Source organism: Trachemys scripta, chromosome 2, assembly GCF_013100865.1.
Source record: "Trachemys scripta elegans isolate TJP31775 chromosome 2, CAS_Tse_1.0, whole genome shotgun sequence".
Lineage (NCBI taxonomy): Eukaryota > Metazoa > Chordata > Testudines > Emydidae > Trachemys > Trachemys scripta.
Window position 1 is genome coordinate 46,015,542 of NC_048299.1, and position 18,343 is coordinate 46,033,884.

Here is an 18,343-nt window from a genome sequence, read left to right on the forward strand (position 1 = left end):
AAAATTTTGCTCAAGGCGTATTTCTCTAGTAAGTTCTTATCTGTATATTTTTTTAAAAAAAACTTTCCTAAAACTTCTAACGCAAAGGAATGAGCCCCTTCACAAGCAATATTAATCAGTGAACTCTAAATTTAAGAGCTATAGTATTGGAAGATGTACCTTTAAATGTGCCTGTGATGTTTGGAACAGAATGCAGCTGAGCTAATTTTAAGTTTTGTGAGGTCTATGTTATAGAACTTCAGAGTCATGAATCAAAATTAGGCTCTGGAGTTACTGGGATATAAGACTGGAATTGTAGATTAAGAGAGTCTTATTTCCTTCCACCTGTTTTGTAAACAGGGAAAACTGTTAATGTTTCCTTGATTGTAAATTCCCAGCACCTAACATCAAAAGACCTTGATCTCCCCATCTGGGGCCTCTGGGTACGTATGTATTTTTAATATCTAATAACAATTTCCAAAAGTTTGTTCTTTAAAAAGTAACTTCCAAAAAGTCTTGAATGCCTGAAAGGAACATTAAACACTTCAGTGACACTTATTTTGAGTGCTAAAGACTTATAAACAGATTAGATATATATACACATGTGCTTACCCCTCTTTCATATCATTAATAGGAAGTGGAACTCTGCCTCCCCTGTCTAGAGCTGAGGTGATGTTTATAGCATTCAAACGCTCTGGTTGCCACACATTTTTCACTGCTCCAAGAAAATCTCCAAGAACCTCACTTGCTAACATTTCTTCTACATTCATGTTCTTTATGAAGAACTCCGCTTGATATGGTAAAGGAAAATCTAGTTGTGAAGGAAAAGAGTTATGTCTTTATTACAAAAGATCTAAAATAGTGGTTGAGTACTGCACTACTGACTTATTAAAGAAGACTGAGGAGGCACCTTCCTAAAATCCTTTTAAGATACCAAGTTATATTCTGATCTGGCCACTCTTATTTAATTATCAAACTATGTTTATTTATAATGGCACCAACTATTTTTTAAAGAAGCACTCAAGCTTTGCTCTATTGATGGAGCTACTGGCAACCTGCAAATAACCTGAGGGCTGATCCTCAGCTGGTGTAAATTATAATAGTGCTGTGACTTCAATGAAACTATGACAATTTACCTCTGCACAGGATCTGCCCCCTGAAGACAACACTTAATCTGCATTAAATGAAGAAAATTGCAGCTACCCTACTCTTGGGCAAAGAGGAGTGGCCTGCAATGACTACAAGTCTCAGCCTGCATTGCTTCATACACTTGACCAGAGTGGCATGAGATGATTCATTCAAGATGAAATACTGTAGGCTGGAACCTGTAAATGCAATAGGCCACAACTCCATGTTGAAACTGAAGGTGATGACAGACTATATTGTAGGTCTCACTTTAGTTTCCTCTTGTTTAAGTAATCAGTAAATTCAAAATGCACAAACTGTCCACACCCACAATTAGAATGGTCTGCTAAATTTTATGGCGAGCTGGGCAAATAACTGATTTTTCAGTTGGATGACAGTTCTGAAATATATGTTTTAAAAAAAAAAATCAGTTTGGTCAAACCAAATCTGATTTTTTTCTGACTTTTCAGTTGATTGAGAAATTCCATATCAGGTATATTTCAGAGCAGGAATTCAAACCTCTATCTCCCATATCCCAAGTGAATGCCCTAGCCACTGAGCTAAATAATATAAGGGCAGTAGCAGATGCAGCAGCATCACCACCATTACCACCACAAACTTCACCTCCTCCTCCTCTGGTTGTTTTGTGAATGGTCAAAATTATTAGTGTCAAATTCATAGATTCAGGTTGACCAAAACAGATTTTTCAGTGAAAATTCAATTTGCCTGAAAAAGTTTGCCCAGCTCTAATTTTAAGACAGATCAGTGGTGTTGGTATTTTTAAGGTGACTTGTATTGTTTTCAGTTTTGAACTGTGATTTGTTTGCAACTTGGTTAACCTGAAACATCTACTTTTTTAAATGTAAAAGTTACCACAGAACATTGTCTGCTGCACCTGAGTTTTATGTTTTATGTGCAACTATTTTTGTGGTACTGTGCATTTGTATCCGGTTCACACTCAAATTCAATATGCACATTTCATTTTTTCCCCATAGATAGATATTCTAAAAGTACTTAGCGGAGGCCAGGAGTAGTGGTCAGAGCTCTGATAAAATAAAAAGCCTTCTTTCAAATATTAAAGAAAACCCAGAAGAATTTTCATTTTACAGGTTTCATTAACTCAAATTACATGTATTTATGTCTTGTTTTCTGATTTTACAGACTACTGAATATTTTACTTATATTGTTACATACTGCAATCTGGTTACAAACTGTATTGAAGAACACAGGTTTTCCTAAATGAATATCAATATGCTTCGTTTTTAAATCCTTTACACTCTTCTTGGAGATGCTATCTGATTTTTTCACTTGGTTTATTTATTTAGTTTTGCACTAGCTTTTAAATTTAGTAAAACAAGCCTTTCACAATCTTTCATGATAAAACAGATGTTATTAGTTAAGCACGATAGGGTATATTGTACAAATCAACATAGTAACATTATGAAGATGAAAGGGATGTTCACACTGGAGAAAATTTGAGGAGAAAAAATGTTTGCAAAAAATTGTTGTCTGACATTTTTCCTTGTTTCTTTTGCTACTTTTAGAATAGATAGATGCTTTGTGATCACATACCAGTTTTCCTTCTGAGTTTTTATGACATTTGTCTATAACTGTGGAAGTGATTGTCACACATTCAGCATTATGATTTAACTGTAGTGAATCATTTCAGTTACCTAAATGCATTTGGAGGGATTTTCTTCGTCTGGTGATACATCAGCTATTGGCCTCTATATGTTGTGGGGATTTAGCTATAAAATAAGTAATAAATTCAAGAGGCATATCAAAGTTAAAAGCCTATGTGTTGCTTTTAAAATCTAGGGAATGAAGGCTTGGTATTGCAGGGCCCTGAGCATTACAGCTCTGATTCAGCAATGCACTTAAGCACATACTTAAAAGTTAAGCATATGAGCAGTTCCATTAAAGTTAATGGAACTAACCATGTGCATGTAAGCAGAGTCAGGATGAGCTCTACCCTGACATCTGGTGGTGAATTATGGCGAGTGTGGAAAAGAACTCCAGGGGCTGATCTTGTTTGCATAGGCACACCCACTCGCCTGGCATGAAACAACAGCAACTCAAAGTGGTTACTTTGGCTGGTGTGGGATCCCCACTTTCTCTGTTATTGGGGCAGAAAGAATAAAGTTTTGTTACCCTGATTCTGTGAATCAAGGCCAGTGGAACTGTTGTATGACAGAAGGACTGAGTGAGTCATTCACCATTACCTAAGTAGCATTTGCTTGTCAAGGGGCATGGGTTACAAAACCCAGTGAATTGAGAGAGAGGTTGGGGGCAGGTATTGGTACCTGGTGGTGTGGGTCCCCTTTGTGGGCCTGAAACACCAATTGCACCTCCTCCTCTCTCTACTGTTGAATGTCAGAGCTAACTTTGATTCCTTTAGGAGTCTAGTTACAGGCTGCTGAGCTGAGTTCACTTTGGGCCAATAGTGCACCAGCACTGGGGCTCCCCTACTACTAGCTGAAATCACTAAGAGCTGAAATCACAAAAGAGCTAAAGCTATTTAAGAGCTGAGATCACTGAGGCTGTGTTAACTAGTGGGGGAGTCTGAAGCTATATTGCTAAGCGGCTGGCGGAGCAGCTAGCAGAGTGTAGCCTCGCGGGGGCAAGCGGAGCGGAGTGGCTGGAGAAGTAGCGAGCAGAGCAGAGCAGTGCAGAGCGGAGCCTTGTGGGAGTGGCCCAAGGGACGGCTGGAGCGGAGCGGTGTGGCTCACAGGTCGGTGAGCAGAGCGGAGCGGCTCACAGGTCGGTGAGCGGAGCAGCTGCCAGAGCAGCTCGTGGGATGGCAGGAGTGGGACTGCGGGTGGAGTGGAGCGGAGCGGCTCGTGGTGAAGGCTTCAGTGGAACCCCACGGAGAAGCAGCCGGTTGGACTTGGATCACGTAAGGTGCCCCTTAACACCTTGCTCACCCCCCCCCCCTTGAACTCTGGGGCTGCACTGATCAGGGACAGAGACTTTGGGGGGTTGTCGGACTTCTGGGACTTTGGTGATTCTTGGGTTGCTGGACCCAAGAGACTTTGGGATTGGTGGACTTTTGGGACTTTGGTGATTCTTGGGTCGCTGGTTTCAAGAACCAACGGGAAAGGACACGGCCCAATTTGCTGGGGTGGGTCTTCGCTCATGGTTTGGTCTATGAACTCTAGTTGTGGTGTTTTCCCAATTTAATGCTATGTCGTTTACCTCATGTTATTAAACATTTTCTGCTACACCGAGGCTCTGTGCTTGCGAGAGGGGAAGTATTGCCTCTTCGAGGCGCCTAGGGGTGTGTGTAAGATTTTCCCAGGTCACTGGGTGGGGGCTCGAGCTGGTTCTGTGTCACGCTGTTGGGAAGGGACCCCTATGTACTGAACCCGGCCCTTGCTGCTATCAACTTGGCTGGCAGAAGGGTTACATGCATAAAGTTAAGTATGTGCTTAAATGCATTGCTGGATGGAGGCCAAAATGCTAAGCACTCCCTATGACAATTTGAAAAGGAAAAAGAAAAAACCCACTATTGATTTGTGGCACCCATATTTTTTTCTGATAATGGGACATATTCTCTACTCAATGTAAGTATTACACTGCCAATGACAAGAATAGGAGTTCTGTATGTGGAATAGGAGAGAATATATCCAATGTGTTTACATAATAAACTAAAAGAATGTAGAGAAGCTGCTCCCAGAAAAAAGCAGCAGTAGATAAGGATTTTTATTTACAGGGGAGTGTTGACTAGAGTATATAACAGGAAAAGTGTGGAAGAGAATGCAGCCCTTTACCTTATCATAAAACATTCTGTTATGTGCTTCTCTTATGACAATCTCTTTTGTGTATGACACTTGTTTTGCCTACCCATTGAATAAATCAATGCAAATTACATTTCTTTAACACTTATGCTCTTTTTTTGACTAACCTGCACTACCGTCTACATTTCTGCTAAATGTGTCCCAGTGAACCAGATTCTGTACTTAACAACATTGTAGGTCTGGAGCATAGACTTCCATAGACTTCAGAGCTGCTCAAGATTTTCACCAATATAAATGAAATTAGAATTTAGCTCATTCTATTTATCTGGAGAATTTTTTTCAATGACAGTTGATAGAACATGCAACTAGCTGTTTTGCAAGGCAACCTGAATCTTTAAGGTCACTGCTTGTATAAAGCGTTTGATATTATGAAATTCATTGTCTTTCATAAAGACATTAAAAAAGCATATTGGGCCTCCCTGCCTCCATTTCAAAATCCAATATCTACTATTGTTGATGACAAAATTGTGCAACTCCATTTACCTCAATGGAGCAGTACTTGATTATGTCACTGCTTAATTTGATCCAGTGTCCCTAACTTTGCAAAAAGTTTTTCATTCTATGCTTTAAAAGTCTAATTCGCCAGTTAGATATATCTTTCATTAACCAACTGAGATGCAAAATAATGCTGACATCCCTGCATGTTTCTTTGTCCTTTAACTTCAAAGGCTTGATGCACTTTTCAAATACAGCTCTCACTACTATTGGTTTCAAAACAAATACTTCGCAGAAGAAGAGATATATCCCTTGTATTTGGTGTAGGTGTAGAAAATATACAGTTTGGTACAATTTGGTTCCAAAAGCAAAAAAGTTGGCTCTTCAGAAGAATTTTTAAGAACTAGGCATAAATCAGCCCTGGCAAAAACGGTTTAGCAAAAAATAACAAACAGGATGAATCAAGACAGGGAAGTTTCCCTTACCTCCTCACCACTCAGGCTTTTAGTTGAAACATTGCTTAATGTTTGACAGTATTTTGTCAAATCTATTAATCATGTAATCTTAACAATTTATCACTTATACAATCTAGAGCGCTGCAAAATCTCTTCTGTACATACCTTCTGCTGACATTATATTAATGATCAAGTTATGTCTTGCAGTCTCAAAGGTGCGCCTGTTATAAGCAGTGATCTAGAATAAAAACAGATGACACCAAAATGGTAGTACAAATATGAAAACCAAAATTAATGAATTCAGCAAAGAAAATATTGTTTTTCTTAAATTAAAAATATTCACTAATATATGTACCGTATATACTCGTTCATAAGCTGAATATTTTTGGTAAAAAAGTGACGCATCAAAGATCGGGGGTCGGCTTATAAACAGGTCTACACCAAAATTTGATGATTTTAAACTCTATGGCAAGGATCGGCAACCTTTGGCGCAGGCCAAGGGATGTGCTGGCCGCCGCTTCCCGCCACCTCCATTGGCCTGGAGCAGCGAACCGCGCCCAGTGGGAGCCGCAATCGACCAAACCTGTGGACGTGGCAGGTAAACAAAGTGGCCCGGCCCACCAGGGTTCTTAGCCTGGCGAGCTGCGTGCCAAAGGTTGCTGATCCCTGCTCTATGGAATCATTGAATTGAATATCTAATACATTGTCATTTTGTTTACCTGGAGCGTCCGCAGGCATGGATCCCCTCAGCTCCCTATGGCCACGGTTCGCCGTTCCCGTGATCGGCCGAACCTGCGGATGCGGCAGGTAAACAAACTGGCCCGGCCTGCCAGTGGCTTACCCTGAAAGGCTGGGAGCCAAAGTTTTCCAACCCCTGAAATATAAGGTTGGCTTATGAAAGGGTCATACAGTTTTTTGTTATTTTTACTTATCCATCTTGGGGTGTCGGCTTATAAACGAATGGGCTAATGAACAAGTATATATGGTAATTATTTTTATTTCTGAATAGTAAAAATATAACCTCTATGGACCATATAGAAACAGGAAAGATAAATGAATGAGCAGGCCTACTGGATTGAAGGAGCACTATATTAAATAAAGACAGCTTACTGGGATTTTCACACTAGTAGTTATTTATACTGCACTAATATTCTCAGATACCACATGGATAACATATTTACATACAAGTGATTGGCGTACCCTAGTCCTGTATTCTTTTCTCTCTCGGCTCCATTTCAGGAACACGAGGGAGCAGTTCGTTTGTTTTTCTGTATTTTTTTCTTCTTTTATTGACCTAAGTATGATAAAGTCAAAGAGTAGAGATGGGTTTTGTATTTTGTCCTGAAGGCTGTAAGGTTTCTATTCATTCTTAGCAACTGGAGGAGCTAACCTAACTGGTGATATTTATAAGAAAAAACATTGTAAGGTCTTTGGGATGGTGACCAACTTTTAGTTGTATATTTGTACAGAGCCTAGCACAATGGGACCTTGATCCATGAATGGGGCTTCTAGGCACTACCACAATACAAATAATAAGAATGCCAGAGTCTTTATCTTTAGGTGTGTTGAAAGCTATTGGGAGATACAGAGTATATGCTCCTTATTTTTGGGAAAAAATGTCTCTGATTTAATTATGTACAAGTACACAGAAAGGTACCTTTTAAATGCATGAAGGATCTGTGGTATTCATCTGATGGCCAAACAGTCCCCAGTGATTATTCTTTGACTATGTTGAAAAGTTATACCATGACTGAACTCATAAGAATTTTGGAATATGGTATATCAGAATTGTGTATTTTTCCCTTTCCTCCCCATTACCCTCAAAAATACAGATGTCTTATAACACAAATAGAAATAGATGGTCTCTGCCCAAAAGATCTGACAATCTAGCTTGACATGATTCAACAAAGGGAGGTAACAAAATATCAGAAGGTGGAGGGCAGGATAGTGGTTACGTGAATGAAATTATGCAGTCTCTCAGGAAAGGATAGGAATAGCATAGAGGAGCACACTAGTTAAAAATAATATGACTAGCTCACTTCTTGAAGGTGTCCCAGTAAAAGGGCTCTTGAAAGGGATTGGAATGAGGAGAGGATAGTGGTCTGACATATCGGTTACAGGCAAATTTATGTAAGTGAAGAGAATAAAGCTTAAATTGTAAAAATAGTGTACTCTATGTATAAGAAATGTTAATAAAAAATAGAAAATTAATCTCTAATTTGAGAGCTTTTTAACAAAAATTAATTTAGCACTGCAAAATTAAATCTGCTGAAAAACTAACACTAACTGTAGCACTAATATTTAGAGTGGCATTCTTTCCTTTTTTTATTTGTAATTTCAGTTTAACAATAAATCCAAAAGATAGATAAATCACTTATTACAGCTACATCACAAACTATATATTTAAAACTCCTATAAAAGATTGAAAAAACCATTCACCTATTTATTAGGGAGTAAATCAAATAAAACAAAAACTGTACTGGGCCCAGTCCTATTTAACATATTCATAACCGATCTGGAAAAAGGGGTAAACAGTGAGGTGGCAAAATTTGCAGATAATACAAAACTACTCAAAATAGTTTAGTCCCAGGCAGACTGCGAAGAGCTACAAAAGGATCTCACAAAACTGGGTGACTGGGCAACAAAATGGCAGATGAAATTTAATGTTGATAAATGCAAAGTAATGCACATTGGAAAACATAATCCTAACTATACATATACAATGATGGGGTCTAAATTAGCTGTTACCACTCAAGAAAGAGATCTTGGAGTCATTGTGGATAGTTGTCTGAAATCATCCACTCAATGTGCAGCGGCAGTCAAAAAAGCGAACAGAATGTTGGGAATCATCAAGAAAGGGATAGATAATAGGACAGAAAATATTATATTGCCTCTATATAATATTTAGCAATTTTTTCATAATGTTGTGAGCTGCAGAGTTGCCCCATTGACTTGCTAATCTGTGGTGGGGGACCAAAGGCATGACTGAGAATCATACAGGTTTTGTCTTTCAACTGCTGTTCACTATATAATTAGTACTTTTAAAATTTTAGAATCATATTCATATTAGTGATGTAGATACAACAAATAGTGATTTTTGTCAGCATTAGTAATTAGGAGATTAGAATAGGAAAATGGTTTGGTGTTAGTTACAAATGTAAACATGAATAATTTACCACTGAGTGATAAAAAGTAAATAAAAAATCTGTTTATTGATTTAACAACTGTATTTGTTTGCACTGAAGGGAAAGATAAGTGGTATATTTCTAGGGAAGAGAAGTGCAAAGTTAAATATTTAGATGTTCATTTAATTGTTCATGAAGTTATTTTGCACACTATTTTACATTAAGTGATAAAGATTTAAAAAATGAAATAAAACCTTCTGATGCTTTTAAAGGAAGTACCTCAATGATGGTAGGTTTGCCCACATTTTCTATAGTTGGTGATCCGTACAGCACTCCATCACTGTATGGTGTCCTCTGAATGTAGCGTAGCCATCCAGGTCTGTCAGGGTAACCCATTAAGTTGGTGTTAAATGTTATAGGATCATTACTTATCTCACCTAGATAAGATACACAATATTAGAATGTTTTCAAAAAATGAACTTTATGCACCTTGTTTTTGAAGTTTCCATTAAATAATTTTGAGTTCAGTTTTGTCATATAAACACAATTACTATAATGTTTTGTAACACATCATTGCAGTTCCATGGGGAAATAATAAAACTGTAATTTTTTATTATCAAAAAAGTGCAGTTTGAGAGAGCCACACTCCTGAGTCCATGCCTCAGCATGTGTAATTGACAGGAATCCCATATTTGAAATGTATAGCCAACAGCAGAGTGGAGTGTGCTTGTATTTTCTTAGAGCCCTAGTGACCCCTTCTGCTTCCACCCATCAATTGCTAGATCCTGGCTTCACAGGGGCCTATGTTTCCTAGAACACCAAATCATCCAGCCTCACTACCAACAGAAGCAAAAGGATTCAAAGCCCAGTATTTCCAAGCACAAAAACCTTTAATTTTTTAAAGGCTCTAGAAACAATGTCTACCTCTGAGGACCTTACTGTAAGAGGGAAACTGGTTTTTTTCACACCTTAACATGTGTCAAGACACATAGGTTCTCAACACTAACAACTGAGCAACAGATTTGCTTTAGAGAAACTCTTCCAAATTTAACCCTAGATCAGAAGATTGGAAAGAGGCAATCGCTGCCAACAAGCTTGTGCCACAGGACAGAAGTGGGAAAGGATTTTGTTTTAAGAAATTTATGATAGCCGAAAAGACAAGAGGACAACAAGATTTCTCTGATACAATTTTTAACTGGTAAAATAACACTTACATATGGTGTGCTGGCCCTTTAAGGGTAGGCTCCTCATTGAACACTGTCCTGCTCCTGATTTCAGCACAGACCCCAGGAATGTTGTGATCTGTAGTTCCTAAAGTGAATGAAAGTTTGAAACTCCAGGCAAGGTATGTTGGGAATAGGGTAAATAAACAGCTCTTTTTTCGCACAGCCGGAGGATGCAGATAACGAGTAGGAGCTGTGGACAGAAAGTATCTTGGAAGGACCCTGGTCAGTGGCCATTAAAAGTACCACTTAGAGAACTGGATGGCTGGAGAAGAAGTGCCAGAAGAGGAAGCTCGATGTTTAAGACTGTTTTATTAGGTAATGTTGGGAAGGGCAAAGAACAAGTGGAAGCAAGTGAAGGAAGAAGCCTTGGGAAAGGGAACATGGGGGGTTGGGGGGTGCACTTGTTTTCTTTTCAGCCCAAGTGTACAGCTGCCAATAGAGGGCAGGAAGAACTTCCCATTCACTTCGCTACATGAATGGAGTGAGAGTTTGCACAGACATTCAGGAAGAGAACCTGTACCCTAGAATGAGAAACATTAGAAAAAGATTGTGCAGACTCTCAAGAAGAGAGACCCAGGAAGCAACAGTGGGAGACTGGACAAAGAAAGTGTGATTTTGACTTCTGCTTATTTGGACTTTCATAACCCAGATGATGGATGGTCTTCATTTTAATTGGTGAGTTAAACACAAACCAAATTCAAAAATCAATGAAACTTCAGGGTGTCAGAGGAAATTGAGAATCAACCACGATACTACAGCAATATGCTAAGACATCAGTTAAACATGTTACCATGGCAACACAGAACACCTTCCCAACATCACTTCTCTGGGAATAATCTCACCAGGGTGCTACAGTCGCTAGGGTTCATCCTAAATTACCCCATTTCACAGTTTGTTCCTCAAAGTCAATTTTAATACATCGGCAGTCTGAGATGTGGCTTGTTTCAAAGTCCTTCTCCAGGAAAGGCTCTATGATGCTAAGGATCTGGCAGAGCAGATTTGTCATACACAATAGTTTTAAACAAGGACTATATTGCAAATGTTGGGTAGGGTGACCAGACAGCAGGTGTGAAAAATCCGGCCTGGGGGTCGGGGGTAATAGGATCCTATATAAGAAAAAGACCCCAAAATCGAGACTGTCCCTATAAAATTGGGACATCTGGTCATCCTAATGTTGGGTCTTGATGATCAATGTGGTATTCATGATGCCTACGGGTGGGGCAATTTCAGTGGATCATGAGGTCACAATTGTACAAGTCAGAGATTCACACTGCATCTGTGTAACATGCCTCAGACATGGAGTTGAGGTAGCAATGTTCTAGAGACAATCTGCAATTAGGAAAGGACTTTCAAATTCCTTCCATTTACATCCCTAAGCTGTTATCTCAGGAGGGGACAAACTGGGCCTGAGATAGGCACATTTCACCATATTATTGGCTGACAGTAAAACTCTGTAGCTCCAGCAGTCATACACATGGAGCACAAACTCAAGAGTAAGGGTCTGTCAAAACATCCACCTTTAGAGAAGATTAAAGAAAATAAAAACAAATTAAGTTATTTTTTTCTCTTGAGAATATTTTAAACATATGACATTCAAACAAATGCTATTTTTCCGCAATGTGGTTTCAAGGCACCATGTTCCAAAATCAAAATTAAAAAGATTGTCAATGAAGTAGAACTTTTCAATTTTACTTGCTTCTAGAAGGCTAAATAATTTATAAGCAAAGTGGGGGGAAATGTCCTTTATCTTCATATAGTTTTTGAGATGAATTCAAACCTATGTTTTCTATCTTATTAATGATCTTCCTTTAGTTTTACTTCATGGATGCAAGTCAAAATACTATACTTATGAAAATATAGCCCTTTCTATGACAAAAGACTGATTTACAATTTAAAAAAGTTACTGCATGTAGAAACAAAATAGAAACCAAGGAAGCTTTCATTTTATTTGAAAGAAAATAATCATCACTGCTCTATGCTAAAGACATTTAAAATTTTTATTTTAAATGTTCCTTGTGTATTTAAAGTAATTTTATAAAATGTATAAGATGCTTTTTGACACAAATTGTTAATATCACTATTTATTTTGTAAGAAACGGATACAATCTCAAATGGGGCATATTTTACAAAAATCACCATATGACTCAATCTTTTTAAAATTAAAATTAAGCTTGTACGACTACATTTTTAATGGGATACCAAAGAAAAGTGCCAGATTCTAATCTTAGATTCATAACATGCGCTACTGAACATTTCAAAGTCCATAACTGGGCTTCTCAAGATGCACAGCAATGCATACCTGTAGTTCATAAGCCTTAAGATTTAAAACCACTTGAAATTATCCACTTACTTTACCAGTATAGAAGAGTCAACCAACGTTAAAAGTGTTGAAGTGATATATGTTCAATACTGTACCACAAATTATTCTAGATACATTTGAGATCTTGAATTTAAAAGTAAAAATGATATTTTTCTATAACATGGAAGATCTAAGCATCCCATACCAGGCTTTGGATAAGGAGGAAACTCCCCCTTAAAGTATTCTCTCTCCAAAACATGAACAAAAAGAACTCCAGCAGAAGGATATACATTCCGATCAGAGTGCACCTTAGAGAGAATCGTGTACACTGAAAAGCAGAAGGAAAGATAAGAGACAGAAAAGTAAAAAGTGAGACATGCTCTAGACAATAAAGCATGCAATACTATGGAAATTTTCATTTCTAGGGAAAGGAAAGCAACAAGCATTAGATACCTGTTAATAAGTTTTTAAAAGGTTGTGTGGGTTTAAGAATACAATGCAAAACAAATCCTCTCTTTGCCCATTATGTATCCTCCAAGTCCTGTACAAGATTTCAGTAAACAAAATTAGACAGTTTTTAATATTTCAAATGCTAATCACATACTTAGATAGATAATGAAGAAGCCAATGAGTATTTTTGGAAACTTGTTTATTTGTGATATTCCATATATCAATAAAAACACATATGAGTGTATAATCAAATTTCCCCCATATTTTTAACAACAAAAATAAGGAACAGAAGGAACAAAGTAGCCTATACAGGCTTAATAACTTGTTTGTAAAATAATTAAATATGAATATTTAGTCAAATACATCCTGATGAAGGCTGTTTGTATGCAAGCAAGAACTTCATTATTATACCTTATTGTAATTTTTCCTTGTTCTTTGTTATTCTGTATTTGTACACTATCAATAGCCTCAGAACATAGGGTAATATTCTTCCACTGTTCTGCATGCAAGACTCCCACGGACATCTATGGTAGTTCTGTGCACAAATTGAGGGTAGAATGAATTATATTAATCACACCACACACCAAGGGTAAAATAAAAATGTCATAATTCCACAGTGACATTTTTTAAATATTTAATATTTACTACAAAAATTGAGTGCTTCTGTCTTCTGATTACATCTCATGTTCTAAAAAGACATATTACTATCAAAAGTGTATATAAACTATGTATATACAGTTATATTTGACACAGACATAATGTGCATTTTAATTTCTTTCTGTTGCTCAAGGTAAACTTCAGAAGTTAAATTTTAAAGGAGTCTCCATCCAGCCTCCCATTTTTCACCTACAATTTTGCAGTTACAGCAAACCAGGTATTCAGATAAAAATAGACATACCATCATTTTTATTTCCTGTTATTTGCAGGTTCAAAATGGGAGCCCAATTTTAAAATCAAGCCCTATATGTGTGATATAAAATAGCTTAGTTTTATATATGGCACTAATCTAAACAATAACATAATACATTGGTGTGACACCTCATCTTCCCATAAGTGAAGAAGATTCACATTCTGTCAAACTAGAATTTTACAAGTTTATACATACTAGGATCATTCACAACAAACATAAAAAGGGACTCAGATAAAATTCCAATCCATTTTTATTTCTCCTTTAAATTAAAACTTGAACTCTTTTAGAAAAAACTGCTTTTAAACCCCAATGAAGATTTTACCAAACATTGGAAAAATCAGATTGCACACGCAACACAAGAATGGAGTTGGATGGGGATGATATGCAATTCACACAAATTCACATTGTGCACACCTGGAGCCTTCCATGTTTTACTCAAATTGTTCAGCTGCAGGATTTACAATCGTGAGAGCCCTTGTTTTAGAGAACTAACAACTTGTTCTCATGAAAAACAGCTTTGATGGTAATCAAAACGAGACCCGCTCAGTGCCCTTTTCAGGGGTAAGCTTTGAAAAACATTGTGTCAAGTAGAATTTCAGATGGTTGGCATAATTATAAATCATCAAAAAACATTCTACAACTGCCTGAATCTGGAGAAGAATGTGCATTTGTCCTAAGCTATCAGGGGATGAAAATGAACTTGCTCATTGAGTCCCCAATTGTCATTCCCATGAGCCAGGCTGCAAAATATGGTGAGTGGGCTGGACAGAATATCTGCAACTCCTAGACTGATGTCATAAATTATTAAATTCATAGTATGCTGAAGATTTTTCTGGGTTTTTTTAATTATTATTTCATCTTCTATAGTAATCCTAGACTTAAGTTATTTCTCATTAAGTGCATTCACAAAAAGGATAAAGAAAAGTGTCAGATACTAAAAGACTTTTTTCTAATTATCTCCTTGATAATTTGGGATTCATTAGGATGTAATGCCATCTTCACCAAACTTAAAATAAACTCCACTTTATATTTAAAGAGGCGACCCTCAGCTCATAAATTGTCATAACTACATTGAATAGAATGTAGCCAGCTGAGGGTCTGCCCCAAAGACTGTAGACCCCCCCAAGCATAGAGTTTATTTGATAATGAATATCAATATACCTTTCTGATAGGTGAAGAGTGTGTAGAAATAGCAGGTCTGCTAATGTAATATTTAATTTCAAGATGCATGGTCTTTTGAAACAAGTTTTAGTGAACCTTTTTCTTTTAAACATTCGCTAAACAAGATATGCTTGAAATTTGCTGTTTCCAGTTTGCTATCTTTGATTTAATAACTCTGTTCTTTGGCATCTTCCAAATTTTGTGTTCATTCCCATTATAAATATATAAAGACAGGCTCAATGTCAAATGTCCCAATATTTACTGTATTACTGTGTGTTAAGTGAGTTATACTTACTATCATAAATAGCCTCTCGAGCATTCTAAAATATATCCACTATTTTAAAGAACAGTACAATATAAGCAAAAGAGAATCCATGTCCTCTAGCTGGCTGAAGTGGAGCCACTACAGGCTGGACAGCCTTCAGACATGCTCCTTCTCCAGCAGAGCTACATGTGTTTGGGGCCCTGGTGCTTCTAAGTCCCTGTCTGTGGGACTTGCAGCTAGTAGGCACAGGGAAATTTGGTGGGGGGCCCAATCTGAACTCCCTTGTTGCCACCTAGATCACCCATTTTTCACAGGGCGTGGCACCATGCCCCAAATCCATCCGTCACCATGCCCCTTCTGCCCTCTCCAGTTACATGGTGGCCACATGTGCTTAACTCTCTCTGCTCTGGGCACAGCTGGGGATCTGCACTGGCAGGATCCCCACAGTGTGCTCAGTACTGTTTTGGATCTCCATCCACATGGTAGCCCTACCTCTTAACCCACTGCCGGGATCAAGCCCTTATTGCTGATAACACCCAATTGAGGTAAGATTTCTTATTTCAATTTTTCTTTAGGCCAAGCTTATTGCATGATGTTTGCTCACAAAACATTGCTGAACAACAATTAGTAACAAACATTCTATTCCTTGCACCAGATATTCTGAGCCTGGTTTTCTAAGATTAATAGCTTCAAGCGCCACATATATTACTGAGCTCCAGAAATCAATCTTTTTCTAATTATATTTATGTATTAATCCTGGTTATCACAGTTGCCTTTGCCCATTGTGAATTTTGCTTTTATTAGATTATACTAAACAGCCAGACCTTATAATACTTTTATCAATAAGAATAAATTCAAATAGTCTTGAAATGTAAATACATTTTATGAAAAAAAATCTGCATTAATAAACCAGTTATTGTTAATATATTTAAAGCAGGTTTCATTTAATTAAATTAACCTAGAACAATTTGCTGCATTTAATCAAAGCTGGTAAGTACACCCACCATCTTGCCTTAGTGACCCAATAAAGTCTCACACTTGCTTTTGTAAATGAACTGTAAATAGATCAAGGAAACAGAATTATATAGGAAATTGTATCTAACAAGAAAATCTGAAAAAGTAATTTGTAACATTAATAAGATTATTTACAGAACAGAAAAGGTGAGAAAAATATGCTGACTTGATGAAACCTAAAGAAAAAAATTATCTATTTTTCTGTTCCAGATGCTTTGCTTTATACCTTGAGACTTTAATACTACAGCAAAGATCAGTTTCAAAAAGGAGAATCAATGAAAAGGTAAAGGTAAACTTTCTCCATAAGGAATACTTATAGAAGAATTAATAAGAGAGACTATAGTGGGGAATTTCTGCAGAAAAATTATTTCTCTGACATGTATTATGTCTTACATAGGCAGTTTACTGGATATTCCCACATACACTACAATGGGTGCTCCTGGTAATGGGACATATTCGGTTGTTGAGGTAAGTGTACCATTGAGGACTTCCTGCAGATGTAAAATGATGACATTGGTGGACAGTTAAAACTAAGCTTCAGAGGAACAAATTAATCCTAAAAATGACCTTACCATGTTGAACATCCTAAAAGCAGCTTTAGAATTTGGCCCACAGCTGGAATGGAAGCTAGGGTTTCTCTTTACTGAAAAAATTAGTGTGTTTTAAAATGTTCACTGATGTGTTTGGATTAATGTTTTTAACACTAATTAGCACCTAGTATAAAGTCATATTTTAAAAAATTGCCTACCAGTGCTACAATGCTTTAAGTTTACAAAGCATGTTACAGACATTAGTTAACCCTGACAATTACCCTGTGAGTTAGTTTATAGTGTTATTGTAATTATTCTAATATAATCATTTATTATTATTAATACTGTTACCCAGGTGGAGTCTTGGGTTAACCAAAACCAACTAACACATTTAAATAGTAGTCGCTCTTTCTACATTAAGTTGAAGTCCTGTTTAAAACAGTGTTAAAACTGTGTTAGCAAACATCTTTTAAAAAACAGTTCTATTTTCCTAATCTAGATTGGGCGTTGAAAGGTAGAGTTCTACCCTCTGGGTATATATTAGCTTCATTAATGCTAACGTAATTGAGCACATGCATCCACAAAAGAAAAGATACATTAATCCCACTTCCCCTTCTGTTTTAATCAATAATCCCCTGCCTTTAAAGGGCAAACTCTAAAATATTTTGAGAAAATAAACCCCCTACATTTTCCTATTTGCAGTCTTTAATACTAGTTTCTAATCCCAGTTCCACTAATTGGTCCCTAGTATTTTAACATGTTCGCTAGCTACTTACTTATGCCCTCATTACCATATTATTTAAACTTCATACTCATTAATGGATTTTATCCTCACAGCACCCATGTGAGGTACAGAAATACACCTCTACCCCGATATAACGCAGTCCTCGGGAGCCAAAAAATCTTACCGCATTATAGGTGAAACCGCGTTATATCGAACTTGCTTTGATCTGCCGCAGTGCGCAGCCCCGCCCCCCCCCGGAGCACTGCTTTACTGCGTTATATCTGAATTTGTGTTGTATCGGGTCATGTTATATCGGGGTAGAGGTGTATCTCCATTTTAGAGATGGACAACAGAGGCACAAGGCACATTGATGGGGTTGCCAATTTTGGTTGGACATATTCCTGGAGGTTTCATCACATGACATAATCTTGCACTGAAGATTAATCTTGAAATCCTGGAGACTCCAGGACAACCCTGGAGGGCTGACAATCTTATATATTGAATAACATGTCCACACAGCCATTCAGAGCCTGTGGCTGAGCTGGGAATTGTTTCCATTAGGTCTCCCAAGTCCTAGTCCAGTATCTAATCCACTAAACCTTCCTTCTTACTTATGTATAATTCAGTGTACTTTGAATGATATATTCTATTCATTGTACAGGATGAATTTTGACCTTACATATATTTATCTTATAACCACATATGAATTGTAATAACACAACTCTGGAGACTGGTATTTGGAAAGTTCTCCTTCACAGCCTTTCCTCTCCCTTCCCCTGATGTTTCTTCAAAATGAGAAAGGAAGTGGAAGGTGAATCTTCGGTCCAATATGCCACTTGCTCTTCCTC

At 37.3% G+C, this 18,343-nt stretch overlaps 1 protein-coding gene across 13 annotated transcripts in view; it reads right to left on the minus strand.

Annotated features, from left to right (window-relative positions):
* The window catches only part of SGCE (sarcoglycan epsilon), a 56,202-nt gene that overhangs the window by 27,618 nt on the left and 10,241 nt on the right, over positions 1-18,343 (minus strand). For 5 of the 13 annotated variants that reach the window (XM_034760463.1, XM_034760465.1, XM_034760464.1 and 2 more), the window contains 4 exons: positions 12,647-12,769; positions 9,196-9,353; positions 5,957-6,029; positions 592-790 (listed from right to left, as the gene is read on the minus strand). In XM_034760463.1, coding sequence (XP_034616354.1) covers positions 592-790; positions 5,957-6,029; positions 9,196-9,353; positions 12,647-12,769 — 553 coding nt within the window. Of the gene's footprint in view, positions 1-591; positions 791-5,956; positions 6,030-9,195; positions 9,354-12,646; positions 12,770-12,894; positions 13,077-13,302; positions 13,427-16,231; positions 16,254-18,343 lie in introns of those variants that run through there. The other 8 variants (XM_034760470.1, XM_034760473.1, XM_034760466.1 and 5 more) reach the window with 6 other exon arrangements.